Raw genomic sequence first — 24,002 nt, forward strand, 5'->3', positions numbered from 1 at the left:
TTAATGCATTTCAGTTTATTCTGATTCATTCACCAACATCAAAATTCAGACTAGCCACAGGCTCTGGTGATTTAAGGACCATAAGATGTTGGAGTTAAAGGTTTTGGAATCACTGGCATTCATCCTTGGTGAACAGCTTAAAATGAAAGGTCAAGATCCACAGGAGTTGGCTGCTTTTTGAGGTACGTGCAAAACTATTCATTTGGTTTTTAGTTTAAATTTGAATTCTGTTTTGTTTTTAGCTTAAATTTGGACCTTTTATGTAAGGGATTCCTAAGTATCAATATACAACTGAAATTCTGAATTACTGTCCAATCAGGAAGACTGAAAATCATCATATAGGGGTCGCTAGAAAGAGATTAGGTGTCCAAAGAAGATTTAGACTACCATAATTTGAACCAGCATCGGAACCAGACCACATCGGTATGGAAGTGCAGAAACTACAGGAAGTGCATAAACTACAATAATACTTGTACCTCATTTGAATGTAATGTATTATAATTAGCCTGTAGTTAATGTTTTAAATAACTTAACTGTCCTTGTGGCAAAGTGGTGAGTGGATACAGGTGAGTGCAGTGCAAAGCGGATTAATCACACAGACAATTGCGTTCAGGTGCAAGGGTGTTTTATTAATGAATGAAAATGTCCAGAGCCCGAAGGCAAACGCCAGTAAATAATAAATGTTGGAGTGATACAGCGGCGTGTATCACTCGTAATTGTAATCCCCGGGTTTGACCCGCAACCAAAAAATCCAGGTTTTACACACACCAACACTACACAAAAACACAAGACAGTGAGTGAAATTAGGTGCTATTGATGTGATTTACAGTACATGAAATGCAGGGGTGAAAAGTGATGACCGGGTTAATGCTGGCTTGCGCTACAGCTCCGGATCGTATTACTGGTAGTCTACAAAGACAAACAACAGTTACAGCCGACACTTAACAACACAAAACAAACACTCACGGTTTTTAGTACAGCACTGTATTCTTTCAAGGTCAAATCCAACCATTTACAAAGGAACAGATTACTTTGCTACGCCTCTATTTTATACCCTCCCTCATGACCCCTTGGTTAACGAGCACATCCGCTTCTCCAATCCGCGGATGCCACGCTGTTTCCCGTCCGGGTCATTGAGTTCGGGTACCGTAGCTCCGTCCCTGTTCTAGCTGGCCGACTTCCACCTACCCACAGGAATAAAGTGTCATACCTTTTAGTCCAGGGTACTCTGTTCCCTTTACCTAGTGCCCTCACAGGTCGGGAGGGAGATCTAACACCAAGCGTCACTCAATCTCTGTCACAGTCTCTTATTCCGCAAGTTTATTACACGTTTGATTAACTCTAATTGTAATTGTTGTCGATATATGGACATCTTGAGGTTTAGGATTGAGTCAGGTCATGCAAATTCTAGCATGAATTTCTCAAGGCACAACATGCGACTCACACTGCACTGCAGAGCATTTACTGGAGAAGCACATATGGAAACCCCATGGTAGAAATATTATTACGCAGTACTACTGTGTAATATTCAACCCATCCTCTTTAATGCTGTATAACAGTCCACCATCCTTGTGGCAGTTTTTTTCTGTGTGTTAAAAAAAATGACTGATGTAAAACCTTCCCATTACAATACTATCACTCACTTTCAGCAAACAGGGTACTATATAAATAGGCGTGTGCTCATGGGGTGTGTTTCTAGCAAGACAATCAAATATCTAAACAGATACTGTATCTGTCGAAAGGACTTCACTGTGGCATTATAACAATTTTACTATCACATTGAATGACTGTTGTGTTATATAGTAAAGCAAATGCATAAACATTGCATTTGTACTTATCTTCAGCCATGAGGGAGCTTATATCTATGTCAGTGTGATGCATTTATACTTGGATATAAGTAGGGCCTTGTGAAATCCGCATTGCAGAGAACACAGACGGAATCGCGGAATTCAGAGAAAAAAACTGAATTAGGCACCCGAGGACATTACCACAAAATCAGTTTAAACAAAAAAATATATATCTATATATTTTAAAAATTACATTGAAATAGCACAGTGTTTGTATGACAAGAAGCTTCAAGAAACACACATCATGGGAACGCATGAAAAAAATATTTTTGCACCTCTCAGCCACCATACACGACAAGCTGTACAAAAATACAAAATAAAACACAGTACAAAAACTACAAATAAAAGGTGCCACAGAGGGCGAGCGCTAGCCTTATAAAATGAGGCGTCCCGCTCCAGAAACCGGCTACACTACATCACATGGTATCACTATCCCCTAAACTAACCTACTGATGAGCCAGTATTCATACAACGACTCCTGCTGCTTCATACGGCCTTGGCTGGGCATTGCATTCACAAGCACCGCTTGCAGTTTCATGGTTGCGTAGTTGTCGTTCCTGCAGAGTGGACCCTCTCCTCCAGAGTATACGCCGCTCCCCTCTGGCATGGCATTGCAGTCGCCCCGAGCCATCTCCCGTGGATGTTTTTGAACTGACGGATACTCTGTCAAGACCCGCCCACCTACTAATTGAGGACCAGCACAGCCAATCACTTGCTGCCCTTCCCCTCAACCAAGCCTAGCAGGCAGCAAGTCTCAATCGAGTGTCCGTCTGTAAACAATAATTCAATCATACAAATCAACTCCAAAACAATACACAATAAACCCATTTCCCCATACAAATTCTACCAACACTAATTTACACATGTGCAGGGCAATCGCCCTGCTATACAGGCTCATATCTGCTCTAGCTCTGAAGCCACTGCATTGATGAAACAGATCCCTTAAATCTAGCACAGTTAATTAATGGTTTACTTCCCTGCCATGAGGTTGCCCTGCTGAGATTGTCAGCAGAGGACTAAAAAATGTCTACACTATAACAAGCCCACCATCATGCTGCCTCTGCTCTCCACCTTAAATGAAGATTTTTGTCAGTTTACCTGCTGTGTTCCTCTCGTCCATCTACAGACCCACTGGGAATCAAGGCTTGCAAACAAATACTTCTTTAACCTAGAGTAGTACCAAATACCATGTTTTAAAATGAAAATACGTTTGTTAAAACTTATGTTTCTTTCAAAACTGCACATTTGAGACCTATATAATGAATGGATGTGCATGGCAAATCATTTATGGAAATGACTTTAAGTTTGCATACTTACATTATACCAGAGAAAACACCAGGGATATAGCCACCAGGCTACAGCCTTCCGATCTGTCTATTTCTATTTATTTATTTTTTCCTGCAGTCCATTTTGCATATGAAACTGGACCGATTTCAAATTGTATTCAACTCAGTTTGGGTGGGAGATAGAAATGTAAAGGAAGACTCGTTTTAGACTCAGGGAATTAATGGGTTACATTATGAATGGAGAATCATGCAATTTCAGATGTAAAAAGAAGACACTATTGCAATGCTGTTCAATAAAAGAAACACAAAGAGGAAACTGCAAGCCAGAAACATACAAAGATTCTAATTGGGCCTCGAAGCTACCAGGGGAGGATGGACACACATAGGCCCCAGGCCTCTATTTGAATACCAGTTCCTTGTGCTGTCCCTTCAGGAAACTCACGGCAGTTGTCATGGGTAAAGTATTGTATTTCGCAGAATGTGCAAGGAACTATTTTATAAATTATATTCACAGATTAATATTATTTTTTTAAACATCAAATAGAGATAAATGCACTGACATCATCAAAATCAACGTCAAAGGTATTCAAGCACTTTACAATAGCTTGTGAAACTGTGTTGTAAAGTGTATCTGCAAGGACAGCTTTCAGTTCTAGTATGTCAGGTGCATATTCACCATTTAGGTCTTGCAAAACAAATACAATGTGTAACCCATACTGATCTTGGGCATCAGTCAACTCATCAGTGACCACTGACAAGCAACCAGACTGTTTTACCAATTCCATAATCTCCTGCATGTGATACTCGGCAACTTTAGGTAAGTATGTCTCAGCTGGGCTGAAGAAATTACGTAACTTTTTGTTGTCCAGTTTTTCAAAGATTTGAGTATGCATCAGTCAGATCTTGGTATTCACATGCTTGCTTCTCGCTGGTAATGACTTGTTTTGTGAAAAGCAATTAACCCATTTTAGACCAATTAAGAAGCAGATCTAGAGTGTGCCTGCAGTAGTACAGCTCAATAGTTACACAGATAAGGCGATAACGATGGTTTGATTAAATATGGGATTAAATAAGGTCCCAAAATGAAGCTTACAGCTAACCACGCAGCAGTCATTTGGTAACTGTACAGACAAGGCACATTATTGTCGTTTTATTATGCATGGTTCGGTCTCCATGCTCAGTGATTTCCTTAAGGCTAAATGGTTTTCATTAATCAGCAAATACTCAGAAAGGGAATTTTTGCGTCACTCTAGGATAAGATTTAACAAGTAAGTTTTAATGGCACTTATGTGCTGATGTCGGAAGATGCTTACCAATCTGTTATATGTTGCCTTTGAGTCTATTTTTCTTTGTCCCGCTGTGTGCTTGGTATAACTAAATATATCAATAAGCTAGATGCTTTGAAAGTACACATTAATGATCTTGTAGTAAGGAGACACATTAATGATCTTGTAGTAAGGCAGTGCCCTTTTCTAATGTATGCCCATTCCAGCTGTATGGTAAAAACATATCTACTTTTTAGCTCTCAAGAAATTATTTAGCATCCAAATGCTTTTAAACTAAATATTACCTTATTTTGTTTCTAAATTATAACCTGTAATTGAGAAGTGTATTATATAAATTAAAACAGTGAAAACTGAGAACAGCATAATAATAATAATAATAATAATAATAATAATAATAATAATAATAATAATAATAATAATAATAATAATAATAATAATATCCTTTTGAGCATTGTTTCAGATTTCAAAATCTCTATGCCAGACACCTTCTTTTCAGAGACTATTTATAGACTTGTGAGATTAAATCCATTTGTATTTTGGGAAGTACAGCTGCAGCATACATGGGGTTTCCGTGCAAGTTTTTTTTTTTTTAACTTGAGACATTTATACGAGAAAAATGTCTTGGGTAAAATGCTTTTTTGGGTTTACATTCGCTCAGTTTATTTTACTTGAGTAAACCGGGCTTTTAACCTGACGTCATGCAAATGAATGGGAAAGGTGGGGGGTTGATATGTAAATTAGCTATGCAAAAGTACTTGTGTTGTTTTTGAAGATTACTAGTGGCATTTTGTGAAAATGTGGTTTCCATGCGCAGAGAACTGCTACACGAGTGAATCTAAGCTGCTATAATAAAGCAAAATACCTCGTACCTGGTTGGTTAATAATGTGTTTTACTGCTCTGCCCAAATTATTTTTCAAATGTCATTAGTGGGGTGTCATGTCGTTAGTAGTGAATACTGTTATAACTTTAATTAATAATGAACTTGGAGGTATACAATGAAACTGACCAACAGGTATTGCAGATCACCATGGCTGAAAACCGGACGTTATATATAGGTGATCTACCGTTGTGATTAGTACTAGGTGAGTGTGGTTAAATTGAATAGAGGTTGATTTGCAATTTGATTGGTTTCCACACAGCGTCCCCTCCCGTATCTCTATCTGTCTGTCTGCTATCTCTTCCTGGATGAACTTGCATCACCTCAAACTCAACCTCTCTAAATCTTCCTCTCCTCATCTTCCCCTCCTCTGATCTCTCTATCTCCATTCCTCTGGAATCTACCACACTCCCTCCGCCTCAGCTAAGAACCTTGGAGTAACCCTGGATGCACCTGCCGATTTCTTCCTGAGCAACATATGAAGAATGCGACCCTTCCTCACCAACTACTCCACGCAACTCCTCGTCCAGGCCCTGGTACTCTCCCGCCTAGACTATTGCAACTCCCTCCTGGCTGGCCTCCCTGCGTCCGCCATCCTTCCGCTCCAGCTCATCCAGAACTCCGGTGCTCGCCTGGTGTTCATTCTGCCTCGCTTCTCCCATGCTACACCACTGCTCCGCTCACTCCACTGGCTCCCGATTACCGCTCACATCCAGTTCAAGACTCTTGTTCTCGCCTACTGATGCCTTGACCAGACTGCACCCTCATCTCTCCCTACACCCCCATCCGACCTCTCCGCTCCACCTGCATTAGAAGACTGTCTGCCTCCAGAGCCTGCTCCTTCTCCACCCTCGCCCACAGTTGTAGTAGTATATAGAGGGAGTCTGAGAGAAAAAATGACACCAACTTTTGGTGCTTCTTTCATTTGTTTGGTGTGCAAGGTAATCAAACATACAATCTTCAGGTTTGAAAAAGTTATTGCCCCCCCCCCCCCCTAGTTAATTCAACCCAATTAAAGGGAGAATCAAACATGCAATCTTCAGGTGTGAAAAAGTTATTGCCCCCCCTAGTTAATTCAACCCAATTAAAGGGATAATTAGGGTCAGCTGTTTGAGTACTTTGGTTAACAACCATGCCTGATTTGGGCCAGCCCTGCCCAATATAAATCTGACTAACTTTGGCCCTTACCATCAGAGTGAAGTTGTCAGCACACAGGTTCTAGAGGCACATCATGCCACGAACAAAAGAAATTCCTGAAAGACCTCCGGAAAAAAGTTGGAGAAAGTTTGGGACAGTAATGAATCTTCCCAGGAGTGGCCGTCCTGCCAAAATCTCTCCAAGAGCAAGGTGTAAAATCGTCCAGGAAGCCACAAAGAACCCTAGAACAACATCCAGGGATCTGCAGGCCTCTCTCACCTTGGCTAAGGTCAGTGTTCATAACTCCACCATCAGAAAGACACTGGGCAAAAATGGGATTCATGGCAGAGTAGCAAGGCGGAAACCATTGCTCACTAAGAAGAACATGAATGCTCATCTCAAGTTTGCCAAAAAGCACCTGGATGATCCTCAAGAGTTCTGGGACAATGTTCTATGGACAGATGAGTCAAAAGTGGAACTTTATGACCGACATGGGCCCCGACTGGCGAAAACCAAACACTGCATTCCACAGTAAGAACCTCATACCAACGGTCAAGCATGGTAGTGGTAGTGTCATGGTTTGGGGATGCTTTGCTGCATCAGGACCTGGATGCCTTGCCATCATTGAAGGAACCATGAATTCCTCTCTGTATCAGTGTCACAAAGACGGCCAGAGTTGGTTGCGTCAGACCAGAAAGGAATTCACAGACACAGACAGTGGTTGTGATGAGCTGAGTGCAATGGCTGCACAGAGCGTTTATTAACAAATAAAAGGTTTGCAACAACAAAAACACAGGACACGGCACTCGAGCCAAAACAAAAGGACAAACAAAACGTAACACTATTTTTACTATTATTATTCTAACAATTACTACCTCCGTCTCCAATCCCATTCTCCACTCACCGAACACCCAACCCCGACTGCAAGAAATGTGCGTCTATATATACTATTGTGCTGGGATTCAATTACTAATTAATTATTCACTTGAATCCCAGCACGTGAATTAATTCTGTGCAACCCCGTGCTCACATATTACATTTAACCAGCACGTGAAGTGATTTGTGCTCTCCTCGTGCCTAAATACACTTTTTAAATACACGTAAAACACAGACCCGTTTATATCCCGTGTACCAATCTATACACCAACATTAACACACACACGCAACATACAACACACAACACATAACACACAAATGCACACAGGGGCGGGGCGCATTGCCACAATCAGAGAATTCTACAGGAGAATGTCAGGCCGTCCGTCCGTGAGCTGAAGCTGAAGCGCAGCTGGGTCATGCAGCAAGGCAATGATCCAGAACACACAAGCAAGTCTACATCAGAATGGTTGAACAAGAAATTTAAAGTTTTGGAATGGCCTAGTCAAATTCCAGACCTAAACCCCATTGAGATGTTGTGGCAGGACCTGAAACGAGCAGTTCATGCTCAAAAACCCACAAATGTCACTGAGTTGAAGCAGTTCTGCATGGAGGAGTGGGACAAAATTCCTCCACGGCGCTGTGAGAGACTAATCAATAACTACAGGAAGTGTTTGGTTGCAATTACTGCTGCTAAAGGTGGCGTAACCAGTTATTGAGTCTAAGGGGGCAATTACTTTTTCACACGGGGGCATTGGGTGTTGCATAACTTTAATACATTTTTTTAATGAAATATGTATCAAATATTTGTGTTATTTGTTCACTCAGGGTCCCTTTTATCTAATATTAGATTTTGGTTGAAGATCTGATAACATTCAGTGTCAAAAATATGCAAAAATGCAGAAAATCAGACAGGGGGCAAATACTTTTTCACGGCACTGTATATATATATATATATATATATATATATATATATATATATATATATATATATATATATACAGGACTGTGCAAAAGTTTTAGGCAGGTGTGAAAAAATGCAATAAAGTAAGAATGCTTTCAAAAATAGACATGTGTGGCAAAGCGCCCCGCCCCTGTGTGCATTTGTGTTATGTGTTGTATGTTGCGTGTGTAATGTTGGTGTATAGATTGGTACACGGGATATAAACGGGTCTGTGTTTCACGTATATTTAAAAAGTGTAGATTTGTATGTAGGCACGAGGAGGGCACAAATCACTTCACGTGCTGGTTAAATGTAATATGTGAACACGGGGTTTCACGTAATGAATTCACGTGCTGGGATTCAAGTGAGTAATTAATTAGTAATTGAATCCCAGCACAACAGTATAAATAGATGCACGTTTAGTCACTCGTGTGTTAGGTGTTCGGTGAGTGGAGAACGGGAGAGAGAGGAGGAGAAAGTAAGAAAGCAAAAGCGTAAAGAGTAAAGATAAGTGTTTTCACTCACCGTGTTTGTTCGTCCCTGTTTGTTGGTGTCTGTCCGTTTTGTCTACCTGTTTATTTTGGCGTGTAGTGCCGTGTCCAGTGTTTTTGTCTGTTCCAACCTTTTATTTTCTGTTCTGTTTATTAAATGCTGAACGCGATCACGCGTTCAGCCTCACCAAAACCCCATCTCTCTGTCGTTTGTGTTCCTGTTTCTGGTCTGACGCCACCCACTCCGGCCGTCTTTGTGACAACATGTTAGTAGTTTATATTTATCAATTAACAAAATGCAAAGTGAGTGAACAGAAGAAAAATCTACATCAAATCAATATTTGGTGTGACCACCCTTTGCCTTCAAAACAGCATCAATTCTTCTAGGTACACTGCACACAGTTTTTGAAGGAACTCGGCAGGTAGGTTGGCCCAAACATCTTGGAGAACTAACCACAGTTCTTCTGTGGATTTAGGCAGCCTCAATTGCTTCTCTCTCTTCATGTAATCCCAGACAGACTCGATGATGTTGAGATCAGGGCTCTGTGGGGGCCATACCATCACTTCCAGGACTCCTTGTTCTTCTTTACGCTGAAGATAGTTCTTAATGACTTTCGCTGTATGTTTGGGGTCGTTGTCATGCTGCAGATTAAATTTGGGGCCAATCAGATGCCTCCCTGATGGTATTGCATGATGGATAAGTATTTGCCTGTACTTCTCAGCATTGAGGAGACCATTAATTCTGACCAAATCCCCAACTCCATTTGCAGAAATGCAGCCCCAAACTTGCAAGGAACCTCCACCATGCTTCACTGTTGCCTGCAGACACTCATTCGTGTACCGCTCTCCAGCCCTTCGGCGAACAAACTGCCTTCTGCTACAGCCAAATATTTCAAATTTTGTCTCATCAGTCCAGAGCACCTGCTGCCATTTTTCTGCACCCCAGTTCCTGTGTTTTCGTGCATAGTTGAGTCGCTTGGCCTTGTTTCCACGTCGGAGGTATGGCTTTTTGGCCGCAAGTCTTCCATGAAGGCCACTTCTGACCAGACTTCTCCGGACAGTAGATGGGTGTACCAGGGTCCCACTGTTTTCTGCCAATTCTGAGCTGATGGCACTGCTGGACATCTTCCGATTGCGAAGGGAAGTAAGCATGATGTGTCTTTCATCTGCTGCAGTAAGTTTCCTTGGCCAACCACTGCGTCTACGGTCCTCAACGTTGCCCGTTTCTTTGTGCTTCTTCAAAAGAGCTTGGACAGCACATCTGGAAACCCCTGTCTGCCTTGAAATTTCTGCCTGGGAGAGACTGATGCAGTATAACTACCTTGTGTCTTGTTGCTGTGCTCAGTCTTGCCATGGTGTATGACTTTTGACAGTAAACTGTCTTCAGCAACCTCACTTTGTTAGCTGAGTTTGGCTGTTCCTCACCCAGTTTTATTCCTCCTACACAGCTGTTTCTGTTTCAGTTAATGATTGTGTTTCAACCTACATATTGAATTGATGATCATTAGCACCTGTTTGGTATAATTGTTTAATCATACACCTGGCTATATGCCTACAAAATCCCTGACTTTGTGCAAGTGTACCTAGAAGATTTGATGCTGTTTTGAAGGCAAAGGGTGGTCACACCAAATATTGATTTGATGTAGATTTTTCTTCTGTTCACTCACTTTGCATTTAGTTAATTGATAAATATAAACTATTAACATGTCTATTTTTGAAAGCATTCTTACTTTACAGCATTTTTTCACACCTGCCTAAAACTTTTGCACAGTACTGTGTATATATATATATATATATATATATATATATATATATATATATATATATATATATATATATAAAATATTATAATTTCCCAATGAATAACATCCTTTGAGAATCCCGTGTGGTACATTGATGCCCAATCAATATATTTGTTTGTTTATTTATTGGGTATGTCTATCTCACGCATAACAATACATTTACATGTACATTATTGCCACCATAGGCTAATGTTTGCATAATGTACAATCATATTTTTCAATTCGTTTTATTAAACGGTTCCATAATGCAAGAGTGCAAGAAAGTACACATGCTTAAAATATTTTTGGCCAACTTGACGGTCTTTCCAGCTTTTATGAAGTTCCGTTCAAGGCAGGACATTTTTAAAAGAGGCTCCAAAACAGTTAAATAAACCTATACAGCCAGAACCTCCCATATTTATGGTTAGCCCTTTTAAAATGTAATCCTCAATTTCTGATATCAGCAATTTCTGCTATAAGTAATGTGTTGTTGCTATCATAAATAGAATTTTTGATAACAACAATTCTCAATATTATTTTCTGATATAAAAAATAATGCAAATACAATTTCGGATATCAGAAATATATTTTCTTATATCAGAAACTGAGGTTTAAATGTTGAAAGGAATTGCCATAAACAGGAACCATTCTCTGCAGTCGCTGGAGTTTTGGGTTGCGTTTGAACTGATACTCATCAGCTCCGACTGTCTGAACAAGCTTCAGAATATATGTTTCAAATGTAGATGCATACTGTGCTATTTTGTTACATTGTTTTGTTTGGTATAGGCTACTGTACTTTGAGCTTGTTTCAGTAAGCGTGTCGTGTTCAGCCCACGTGACAGGCACTGTAAGAATTTCAAGATAGGAAAACAATTACATCTGAAACTTTCAAATTTACAGTTTGGAGTTGAAGAAACGAAATACATTTGGAAATGTTTGGACTCACGTCGATTATTTGTGTTCTCCTGGGTTTGCTTCTCTACATTGTTTTCGAAAGGAAAAGGCAAGTAAATGGTTTTCATTGTTACGCGGTAGCAAATGTTTGTTTATTTTTTATTTTTTTTACACAATTATGTAAACAAAAACAACAAAAAACGTTATCACTTGAATTCTTCGAGAACACAGAATGTTTTCTGTTTGCTACTGGCAAATCTGCACTTGCTTAATGTATTTTGGTTGTTACTGTAACAAAAAACTTGTATCAAGCACTGTGATGATGCAATATGTGAATCGATTTTGTGGACGTGTTTTTGTATAGTTTTATATATACGCTCTAAATTTGTCTATAGCGATTCAAACCTCTGTGATTAACTATCGATGTACTTGTAACTTCAGATTTCCAATATTAGCAATTTATGAATGCGTCAGTGTGTGTCCAAGTGATGGGAGCAATGGACATTACAGAACCAACGTGTTTGAATTAAACTGGCTTTTGTTAAGTATGGTAGTATATTGTAAAGCATAAACATAAATACAACCCAGTGGTGCGTTTAAATATGGTCTTTATAGTTCATTTACCGTGGGAACTATTAGTATGAATACATTATGAGGGCATCAGAGTGGAAAAGCAGACCACAACAACACTACCAGGAGGGGGCATTAAAAACGTTTTAAAATGTATACCACACAATTACAACTTTTCTATAACCTCCAACTTAAAAATAATATAATTATATAATCAATATATGACCATATTTTTTAATCAATTGAAATGCGGGTGGGTAAAAGCCCAACCAAGACACAATGAAAGTGACATTTTTGCCCATTCTTAACGGGAAAATTGTTCCAGTTCTGATAAGCTTGTTGGGGATTGTCGATGGACTGCAATCATCACGTCTCGCCATACATTTTCGATTGGATTCAAGTCAGGACTTTGACTGGGCCACTCAAGAACATTAATTCTCTTCTTGTTCAACCACTCCAGTGTGGCTTTGGCTTTGTGCTTCGGGTCATTGTCCTGCTGAAATGTGAATTTCCTCCCCAGTTTCAGAGTCTTGGCTGACTCAAACAGGTTTTCCACAAGGATTCGTCTGTACTTTGCACCATCCATTCTCCCCTCTATCCCGACAAGCTTCACAGTCCCTGCTGAAGAGAAGCATTCCCATAACATGCTGCTGCCACCACCACGCTTGACAGTTGGGATGGTGTTGACTGGGTGATGTGCAGGGTTGGGCTTGCGCGAGACGTAACACTTGGAATTTAGACTGAAAAGTCCAATTTTTGTCTTGTCTGACCACAAAACCTTTTTCCACATGTCTGCAGTATCATCTACATGCTTTTTCGCAAACTCCATATGTGTTTTAAGATGAGGCTTTTTGAGTAATGGCTTCTTTCTTGCCACCCATCCATACAGGCCAGCTTTGTGTAGGGACCAGCTTACTGTTGATTTATTATTATTATTTGTTTATTTAGCAGAAGCCTTTATCCAAGGCGACTTACAGAGACTAGGGTGTGTGAACTATGCATCAGCTGCAGAGTCACTTACAACTACGTCTCACCCGAAAGACGGTGCACAAGGAGGTTAAGTGACTTGCTCATGGTCAGACAATGAGTCAGTGATGTGTGAACACTTGACTCCCATCTCGGACACAGAACCTTGCAGATCTCTCAAGGTTATTGTTGGCTTCAGAGTGACATCCCAAACCAGTTTCCTGCTTGCCCAGCTGCTCAATTCAACAAGTCATTTGCACCTGAGCTGATTTAGGGCTGCAGTAGCAAAGGGGTTGAATACTTGTGCAACTGAGATTAATCTGTTTTTCTCTGTAAATCTTACTTATTTATATGCATTTTTTAACTCGCGGAGTATGCTCAGGTGCCAACAAAATGTGAAAACTTTGCAAGGGGGTGAATACTTCTGCAAACCACTGTGCGTGTGTGTGTGTGTATCATCAGCCACTACTTTCTGCCAACTTGGAATCCACAGTAACAACTGACCTGCTCCCTTGCAATATTTATAATTGAGGATAAACACGCTCATTTACATGTGAAACTAGTGCGAAACTAGGCGCAGATTTTCCTGTGTGTTTCATCATTTACACAAGTAAATGAGATTTACCCTATCCCTCTCTGGCCGTTTTTTCTGCCACAAACCTGATTTACCCGAGTAATTCTCCCAAAAGTGCACGCGCATCGCTATTTCACGTGTAAATTGCCCCGCATGGAAACCCCATGATTGATAGTTATTATTATTATTATTATTATTATTATTTGTAGTTTAGAGTACATGTAGCCTATACGGTCACCAGACTTGTCATGCTGCAGAATAAATTTGGGGCCAATCAGATGCCTCCCTGATGCCTCTGCCTGTACTTCTCAGCATTGAGGAGACCATTAATTCTGACCAAATCCCCAAATCCATTTGCAGAAATGCAGCCCCAAACTTGCAAGGAACCTCCACCATGCTTCACTGTTGCCTGCAGACACTCATTTGTGTACCGCTCTCCAGCCCTTCGACGAACAAACTGCCTTCTGCTACAGCCAAATAATTTTGACTCATCAGTCCAGAGCACCTGCTGCCATTTTTCTGCACCCCAGTTCCTGTGTTTTCGTGCATAGTTGAGTCGCTTGGCCTTGTTTCCATGTCGGAGGTATGGCTTTTTGGCTGCAAGTCTTCCATGAAGGCCACTTCTGACCAGACTTCTCCGGACAGTAGATGGGTGTACCAGGGTCCCACTGTTTTCTGCCAATTCTGAGCTGATGGCACTGCTGGACATCTTCCGATTGCGAAGGGAAGTAAGCATAATGTGTCTTTCATCTGCTGCAGTAAGTTTCCTTGGCCGACCACTGCGTCTACGGTCCTCAACGTTGCCCGTTTCTTTGTGCTTCTTCAAAAGAGCTTGGACAGCACATCTGGAAACCCCTGTCTGCCTTGAAATTTCTGCCTGGGAGAGACCTTGCTGATGCAGTCTAACTACCTTGTGTCTTGTTGCTGTGCTCAGTCTTGCCATGGTGTATGACTTTTGACAGTAAACTGTCTTCAGCAACCTCACCTTGTTAGCTGAGTTTGGCTGTTCCTCACCCAGTTTTATTCCTCCTACACAGCTGTTTCTGTTTCAGTTAATGATTGTGTTTCAACCTACATATTGAATTGATGATCATTAGCACCTGTTTGGTATAATTGTTTAATCATACACCTGACTATATGCCTACAAAATCCCTGACTTTGTGTAAGTGTACCTAGAAGAATTGATGCTGTTTTGAAGGCAAAGGGTGGTCACACCAAATATTGATTTGATGTGTAGATTTTTCTTCTGTTCACTCACTTTGCATTTAGTTAATTGATAAATATAAACTATTAACATGTCTATTTTTGAAAGCATTCTTACTTTACAGCATTTTTTCACACCTGCCTAAAACTTTTGCACAGTACTGTGTGTGTGTATATATATATATATATATATATATATATATATATATATATATAATATAGTTTTTGATGTTCATTGTAATTGTTTACATTGTTTTCCTGCAGAGGTACAGGTACTATAGATAGTCACTGAATGCACCCAGGGAGTTGGGTGCAAGGTGGTCAGAAAAGCCTGCAGAAGTAGCCTAGTGTGTTACAGTAGTAGTTGGGCCGAATGGCCTCCTCTCGTTTGTAAACTTTATTATGTTCTTATGTTCTTTAAAAGTACAGTATTATTAGTACTGCCAATAAAAAGAGGGGAAATCATTGTTTTAGACATGCCACCATCTAAAATCCAGATATTAGAGTACTGTTCCACCAATCCCTTTAAATGAGTCTGTAAAGCTACAGTATTTAAGGAGAGGTTGGATCAGTGCTGTCCAAAACATGTGACATAAATCAATTCAAAAAATGGTTGGTCAACAGTGTTTTGGTAAGCATCATGTTTTTTTAATTATAGCTTATATTACCCGATAATGTATTTATTATTATTATTATTATTATTATTATTATTATTATTTATTTCTTAGCAGACGCTGTTATCCAGGGCGACTTACAATTGCTACAAGATATCACATTATTTTTACATACAACTACCATTTATACAGTTGGGTTTTTACTAGAGCAATCTAGGTAAAGTACCTCGCTCAAAGGTACAGCAGCAGTGTCCCCCACCTGGGGTTGAACCAACAACCCTTCGGTTAAGAGTCCAGAGCCCTAACCACTACTCCACATAGCAACAGTATTCATGTTACAATAAAAAAAATAAACCATTATAAATTAGTTAAATAAATAAATAAATAAATAAATGAATGAATGTTCTGGAATGTATTCAGAATTTTGTAGCAGCCTTTCTTAGAATCCGCTAACAGGAAATGATTAAGCTGTTCTATTGCCAGGGTACAATCATAGATGTTAACTAATCCTTAAGGCTTGCAAATGTCTGTTTTCGTGCAAAGACATGTTTGTTATTATGTGATCCCAGTGGAATATAACTCTGAACTGCATGTTTAAGTGCAAGAGTTTACGAGGATGCTAAGTTAACCAATAAATAATACAATCAAATATAAAACAACTTTTTTTTGTTAAATAAATCAAAAGTAGAATGATGCCTAGTACTGTAAATGTTGTAGTTTCTTTCTAGTGCAGTTCCTGAGATGATCAGTAGAGGGCAGTGATCAAGAAGCATGTTGTACTGTATTACATTTTATTTTCTCAACATATCAGCCTACTCTACTGATGTTTTTTTTTATGATAGTACTTGTGGCAGGGCAGAAGGAAAGCCCTGGACATAAAGAGAGTGGACAGGACTAATCCCTGCATGTAAATTAAAAGTGTTGTATTTATTGTATTATGATTTAAAATGTATTGTTTGTTTATTTTAGAATGGGTGAATTTGTGGGTATATTTAAAATAATCGTTTGTGTGTTTTGGTATGATTTGAAGGTATTTTGTGTTTATTTTAAACAAGTGTGTTTGTTATTATTGGGTTGAATGTGGTCTGGCAGAGGCGCTGTTAGCAGTTCATCTCTGCCAGACAGCTTGTGAGAATGCATGGTCGGCAGTCTGTGATTATTGACTGCCGGCCATGCAAACTAAAATACATGCAGAATGTGACCATCTCCAAATTGAATCATTTAGTCTTAATTCAGAGATGGTCACAGGTATAAAAGCCTGCAGCTTTTGTTGTTCCGGGTGGGTGTTCAAAGAGGAGGAAAGTGCGTGCGAGAGCGAGTAGAAAACACAAAAAAACTACATGGTAGGATCAGTGAAGGCTACTGCCCAGCCTGACCTAGGTGTTGTTTGTTATATGTGTTTGTGACCTGCTATTGTTTAAACCTTTTATTTCGCTCTGTGATTAGTGTTTTTGTTAAAATATTTATTTTATTTTTGTTTGAATAAAAAACGCACCGCAGCGCTTTCACCCGAGTACTTGCCTGTGTGTCTCTCTATCAGCTGTCTGGACTGGGAACGTCACCACTCGGCCAACCTGTCACAGTACTACACTTAACTTGGTTCACTAGATGTATTAGTATAAATTATGTTTATCAGTCTAAACAATATTGTTTGCCTTTATAAGACAATTCTAAAAAAAAAAAAGGAACTGCTACTTTCTCATTAAATATCTTGTTATCCCTGAATGATAAATATATAGTCTCCCACAAGTGCTGTGGTACTACAATTTGATCAATTCCCTGTAGCTTTTGATAAAAAACTGAATTGGGTTTGAAAATGCTGTTCACAATTTAGTTTTAATAGGCTTGTGGCTATTTCAGAATAGAGGTGGTGGTAGAGGAGGCCAGGTTGGTGTTGATAACATATACATCACCCTCCAAGGATATCCAGTGTTTATATACCATTCAAATAGACAGATTTGAGACTGTTGGTATTGTAATTTAAAACAGAACACAGGTTGTTCATACTGTAATACAATACGAGTTGATTATAAATGAATCAGTACAAAAAAAAAATCAACCCTGTAAAATGAAAGATACAAACCAGGAAACAGGGTCAGCTTTGAATCTTAGTGCTTCTTAGTCTTTTCCCCAAATAGACCATGCTCTGTACAACCCCGAAAAAGTTAAGTAAATGTAGGTGTGACACTGGCCACGTTCATTCCCATTTTCAACCTGGATAGATTTCTAACCTCCTGTTGAGACAAATCTGAAGTAGTTCACGTGTAACGAGTTACCTTAAGAAACCCACATGTCAATCAGGTCGTGAGACATGACCTTTGAAAACTCAGCGCGCTAATTGCTGTATAGTAGAAAAATTTTACAATATCTTGGAACTGATCAATAAAATAGTCCAAACGCAGAAACCAATTTGCTGACCTGAGTCACCTCACCTGGGTTACTTTCGATGTCCTCCAGAAATTGAGTAACTTAGTAATTCCAGGTCACAGGACACCATAATCCGAACTGTCAATGTTTTAGACCTTCTTGCAGCGAGTAGAGCACCATTGAGTTATTTCCTTTTTGGAATTTTTTATAACTTTTCATTTTATTTTGTAGCATTTATTGTTATATATTTTATTCCAATAACATTTTTAAATTAAATATATATATATATATATATATATATATATATGTGTGAAATAATTTGGTACTGCCCCAAAAAGTGTGAGTCTTTTACCAACATCAATTGCAAAATGACCCATGCTTTAAGATATTCATATTACCTTAATTAACATTATTACTGGTCCCACTTTTATTGTGCTCAGACTGAGAGTATTTAGGTTCTTAACTAATTCTGGATATGAAAAAAATACAAATACAACACAGTCCTTTGAACGTCAACACACGAATTCACTAGGTATCAGGAAGCAGCAGGAACATCATCTATAGCATTGTCTTTGAGATAACTGCATATAAAAAATAAAGCAAATGATCAAAGGATCTTCATCAGAATAAAAGGGAGACCAGCTATCACTAATATGAAGTAAGAAAATGGATTTCAAATCCTTGCTTACCATTATATTCATACATAGTACACAACTGCAATAAGAATCTCCAGGTCAGGTTTGATCTGTGTGTCGTACAAGAAAAATATAACTCCTTTGAACTCATTTTATACAATTTCTGCCACTGCCTTGTCAGAGCCTCATATCTCAGAGACCATATCGGGTGGTGACTTGGTATTTGCAGGTTTATGAAACACTGCATGCTGCAGTAAATGTGTCAGAGACCTTGATATGGTTGCCACATTTAGGTCATGTGTGCTTTACTTCATGTTTATAAGCCATTCTATCAGAGATATTATGACACTATTGTGAATAAGATGCTAGTAAAGTGTGTTTTGTGGTTATTGGCAACAAAATATAAATCAACCTTTGATGCATGAAAAAACAACTAATCTTGCTCACATTCGCCAAGATGCTGTTATTAATTACAGTACATGTCAGCAAATTAAATTTTGAGCTATAGCAGTTAAGTTTCATAACTTAAACAAAATGCACCAAAGGTACCAGTTCTGTTTGGGTGCAGTTTATATTGGTGTATGCAAAATAATTTGCTTTGTTATGCCCTTCTGGTGTTAATATATTTGCCAGATGTATTACACATGCAAGAACAACACACAAATGGTAGCCCAATAATAACCATATTTAATAATACCCTGTAGTATATGAAAGTAGAATTAAGATGGCTTAGGTCTTTTTTTCTGTAGTGTAAATGCAGCCTTCCCAGGTCCAGACAAGGTCCAGCCGTCCTAAGAGTGTCCTGCTCCAAAAGGGGCTCTGCAATGGCTTTGGTTTGTTTCTTGCTGTACTGTGAACGCAGAGGTCCCTGAGGCGGCTCACATTTGCCACGTACACTCATTGGCAGTGCTCCCATTGTCTGTGTCAAACAGGCACAGACAACAGCAACAGGAAGATGTGATTGTTACTTGGACAGCACAACCAAAAAATACCTTTGACAGAACACAGAGGCAGAGGATTCCAAAATACACACAGACTTTTATATTTGTGATAAAATGTGAAAAGACATTTAATATTTCATAGGATAAATGTTAAACAAATGGTGTCGCATTAAACAAATATTGAATGAAGAGGTCTCTAAACCCAGATCTCAGTTGTTAATAAAGAATTGCTTGGTACAGCCTTTAGTTATAGTAGAAAGTTACGTGAGGTTACATTACAATCGAGCTGAAGTTTCATGGACATAAGGTATGGCTTATGTAAAAAAAATATACATTTTTGGTCAATTGGTACAGATTTTTAGCATGACAAGGCAATTTAGCCACCCTTTTAAGTCATGCCATGTTTTGGCCACACACTTCGTATGTGTGTGTGCTACGTCACATTCTCTTGACAATGGAGAGATCATTTGGAGTTTCAAAACTGCATGGAAACCTGTCCATTGATAATAATATAATAGAAACAATAAACATAGTAAGGTTTGTTTTATTTAAGATTGTAAGACTACTTATATGAATCTGTATTAATGACTAGCATTTTGCTATGTTTAATAAGAGTAGAAGATCAAGGGAAGTAATGTTAAAACTAAGGGAATCAAGGGAAGTAATGTTAAAACTTTACAATGCATTAGTAAGACCTCATCTAGAATATTGTGTTCAGTTCTGGTCACCTCGTTACAAAAAGGATATTGCTGCTCTAGAAAGAGTGCAAAGAAGAGCTAACAGAATTATCCTGGGTTTAAAAGGCTTGTCGTATGCAGACAGGCTAAAATAACTGAATCTATTCAGTCTTGAACAAAGAAGACTACGCAGTGATCTGATTCAAGCATTCAAAATTCTAAAAGGTATTAACAATGTCGACCCAGGGGACTTTTTCGACCTGAAAAAAGAAACAAGGACCAGGGGTCACAAATGGAGATTAGATAAAGGGGCATTCAGAACAGAAAATAGGAGGCACTTTTTTACACAGAGAATTGTGAGGGTCTGGAACCAACTCCCTAGTAATGTTGTTGAAGCTGACACCCTGGGATCCTTCAAGAAGCTGCTTGATGAGATTCTGGGATCAATAAGCTACTAACAACCAAACGAGCAAGATAGGCCGAATGGCCTCCTCTCGTTTGTAAACTTTCATATGTTCTTAAGATGTGGAAGTTTGTAAATATGTTAATTGATAGATGAAATGGTAGCCGTATCAGTCCAGAGATAATAGACAAAGAAAAGGAGATGGGATACTTTTTATTGGACTAAGTAAACAAAAATGAATCACAAACTTTCAAGACCTCAAAAGTCTATTGACCTTTGAGGTCTTGAAAGCTTATTATTAATTATTGCTAAGTTAGTCCAATAAAGGGTATCCCATCTCCTTCTCTTTGTGTATCATCTCTTCCAGACCCTCACAATTCTCTGTTTACACAGAGAATTGTGAGGGTCTGGAACCAACTCCCTAGTAATGTTGTTGAAGCTGACACCCTGGGATCCTTCAAGAAGCTGCTTGATGAGATTCTGGGATCAATAAGCTACTAACAACCAAACGAGCAAGATGGGCTGAATGGCCTCCTCTCGTTTGTAAACTTTCTTATGTTCTTATGTTCTTATGTATCATTAAATATGTTAGCAAACTTAGTTTGGTGGTTGTAACAATACTTTGTTAGAATTTATTCTAGTCATTTAGAATAATATCATATTTGATGAGATTAAGGTTGATTTATTAATCTGTTGCCAATGCCAAAAACAAACTGCTGAAGCAATCTGTTTCACACAGATTTATTTTATGGCTACCAGCACACATTGAATTCCTGCAACTGACTTACTTTATTCTCTATCATCTTTATTTGCATATCACTAACTGACAAGATGTCTCTCCAATGATAATGACCATCGCCCAAGAGTTTCCTTGTCAGTAATTGCAATAGAATATAGGGTTGATAAGATGGTGATACTCTATAGGAATATCTGCCCTGTGGGCATTTGTTTTCTCTTCATAGAAATGTGCCCCAAATCCTGAATTTATTTACCTCAGGGTTGAGGACCATGGCATTGCCATCTGGGGCTTAAGAGAGCTAGGATGATAAAAGCTTTGAGGCTGACAAGCTATTTATCTGTTATTGATTATAATATGTGCTGATGTGCAAACACTATGTGCTGATGTGCAAACATTTTATATATGTTTTGTTCTTTAAAAAAAAGAAGAAATAAAAAAAGGATGTTTCAGATACAGTACACCCTCGCTATAACTAACCTGTTGGGGTCTATTGTTCGTTATATCGAGGGGTTCGTTATAGCGAATGGACAATCAAAATCAATGATAAACTGTTGGAGTAAGTTAATGAGATGAGATTGTGAATATAAGTAGAATTACACGTACCTGTTCATCTCATGTATGCAGTTTTTTGCCTTTGCTTGACCCTATTCATTAAAGAATTAAAACGCAGTACAAAAAGCAAAAATCCTGAATCGAAGCTGAACTTTTATTCAAAATCAATCTGACATGATTAATTTCAAAGTGCACCAAATCCTAATGGAACATGCAAGAATCCCAAACTGAGCTTTTATTCCAAATCAACCCGACATGAAAAGTTTGACATGAAAAGTTCATCAGATCCTCTAGGTTTTTTTTTTTTGTTGTTCTTTTTTCTCTAATCATTTTTGCTTTGCCACGTGGTTGCTGAACAAGCCAAAAAAACGTTTTGACAGCCTATATTCAAAGCAGAGATATGTCTGTGTTAAACCACTTATTTATTTATATGTGGTGTGAAGCAGTAAAAAGACATCAGCACATTTAATTTCAATTGTGATGAAACTTGGTTCCACAAAAACATATTGAGAGTGTTGTGGGTGTTAAGCTGTATGGTACAATAGGGTGGTGTGATGTGCTGAGGTATCACAACTGCAGGGGGCATTATGAAGCCTGACCGCATGCTTTTATAAAATGGCCTTCAAACTAATTAAAAAAATGTAGTTAGGCTTACATTCTTGAATAATATTTTTCCAAAAAAGAATGTTCATTTGACCAATAAGTCTATGACAGTGTGTATGAGATAAAGAGAGACTAGTCCCAACCGAAGTGAAGGCAATAGGAATATAATTATAGATGTTTGATATTGACTATAGTATTTTGCACTACCACTTTAAGAATGTCGGTCTGGAAATGTGACAGCCTGGATCTAAAAACAAAACAAAGAAAAATAATAGCATCAAAAATGTGAATTCAAAAGGACCAACCTTACTGTTACAGTACATGTATATAAAATTGTTGTACATTTCGCCAGGTTCAAACATTTCAACGCTGATTTTAATAAGGATACGAGAAAGTAGTGTATAGTTTGCCCAGACAATATATGCTGTACTTGTGTGACATAAACACTCAATAATACCTTGAGTTAGTTTTCATGAACATGAAGTATGTATCAGCGTGTGAGTTTGTATATGGTTAAAATCAAGCAGTTTGTGTAAATTATTGGAAAAGATGAACCAAAGAAACCCAACAACATTTTTTGTCAGCCAAGTGAACTATAATGTCATACTTTGAACTCTTTTTCATACAGAGCTTGGCTGACCTCAATAATTAAAGGATGATTTTAAAATGCATTTGTAATTTTCTACTAGAGTGAAAAGCTTTCATTATCAAATGGATGACAAAAAGTCTCTTGAATAGTCTTGACTCTTGGGCTTCCACTAAACTGGTCATGAATGCACAAACCATCTGTTTTTCTGGACGTTTGTCAGCGTGAGTGTGGCAGAGGCAGCTGCCTGAATAGAGCTGGCCTGAATGATGAACCAGGCCTTTGTTTTCAAGGAGATCCTTTTATATGCAACTGAGCAACCCACTCACACTGTAGGGTAATCAAAATCAAACTATTGTTTGTACTAGATAGATTGATTGTATTGAAAAGGTGGTTGGTGACTTTATTGTAGATGCAAATAGGTTTTAAGGCAATTGTATGCTCTCCAATATGTACCACAGTGGGATACACTGTTCGAAGCCAGAGGGCTCTCAGCACGCCAGTGGGATTGAAAAAAGGTGATTGCAGCCAGAAAACAAGTGAAAGCGTGCAGGAAGATGACAGAAGAGTATGACACACTTAGAATGTAATAATGCCCTGGCAGTTTGACTGCAATCCGGCAACATATTTCAAAATTAAAAATGTTTGCACCATCGGTTGACTTTTTCATATATTTGTTTTATTGTTTTTGTTTCTATCTTTTTTTGTCTTGCACTTGTGTGTACATAGGGAACCATTCACAAATACACATTTCAGTTCAGTTTATACTCTTTTAAAACCATTCCCTATACATAGAGATTTCAGCCAATAAATTGATTGTTTGTTTGTTGGTTGGTTTGGTGTTTTTTTTATTTTTATTTTTTATTTACAGGCCTTTTAAATGTTTTTTTCATAGTGGTATAGGGGGATTTTAGCCAGTCTATTGAAATGCAGCAGCATGAAGAAACGCCAATAAATAGATTTAGTCACAAGTACATTTTAAAGACAAAAAAGAAGCTTTACATTTAGGGAACCGGTTTAGGCCATCTGAACGTATGGCTTAATAATAAACCAGAACTGAATGGAAGAAAAGAGCTTCAGTTGATGGTTCAGCCTACTCCTGCTTTATTTTTTATGAGTCCACCTTTTGTGTGCATAGCTTTTTGTTCATTTGTTG

The 24,002-nt window shown here is 38.6% G+C and overlaps 1 protein-coding gene across 2 annotated transcripts in view; it reads left to right on the forward strand.

Annotated features, from left to right (window-relative positions):
- Positions 1–11,193: 11,193 nt before the first annotated feature.
- LOC117399708 (cytochrome P450 7B1) overlaps positions 11,194–24,002 on the forward strand; it is a 90,164-nt gene continuing 77,355 nt past the window's right edge. For both annotated transcript variants that reach the window (XM_033999056.3, XM_033999055.3), the window contains exon 1: positions 11,194–11,525. In XM_033999056.3, coding sequence (XP_033854947.3) covers positions 11,455–11,525 — 71 coding nt within the window. In that variant the 5' untranslated portion in view covers positions 11,194–11,454. The remainder of the gene's footprint in view (positions 11,526–24,002) is intronic.

The sequence above is a fragment of the Acipenser ruthenus genome, chromosome 4 (genome assembly GCF_902713425.1).
Source record: "Acipenser ruthenus chromosome 4, fAciRut3.2 maternal haplotype, whole genome shotgun sequence".
NCBI classification, from domain to species: domain Eukaryota; kingdom Metazoa; phylum Chordata; class Actinopteri; order Acipenseriformes; family Acipenseridae; genus Acipenser; species Acipenser ruthenus.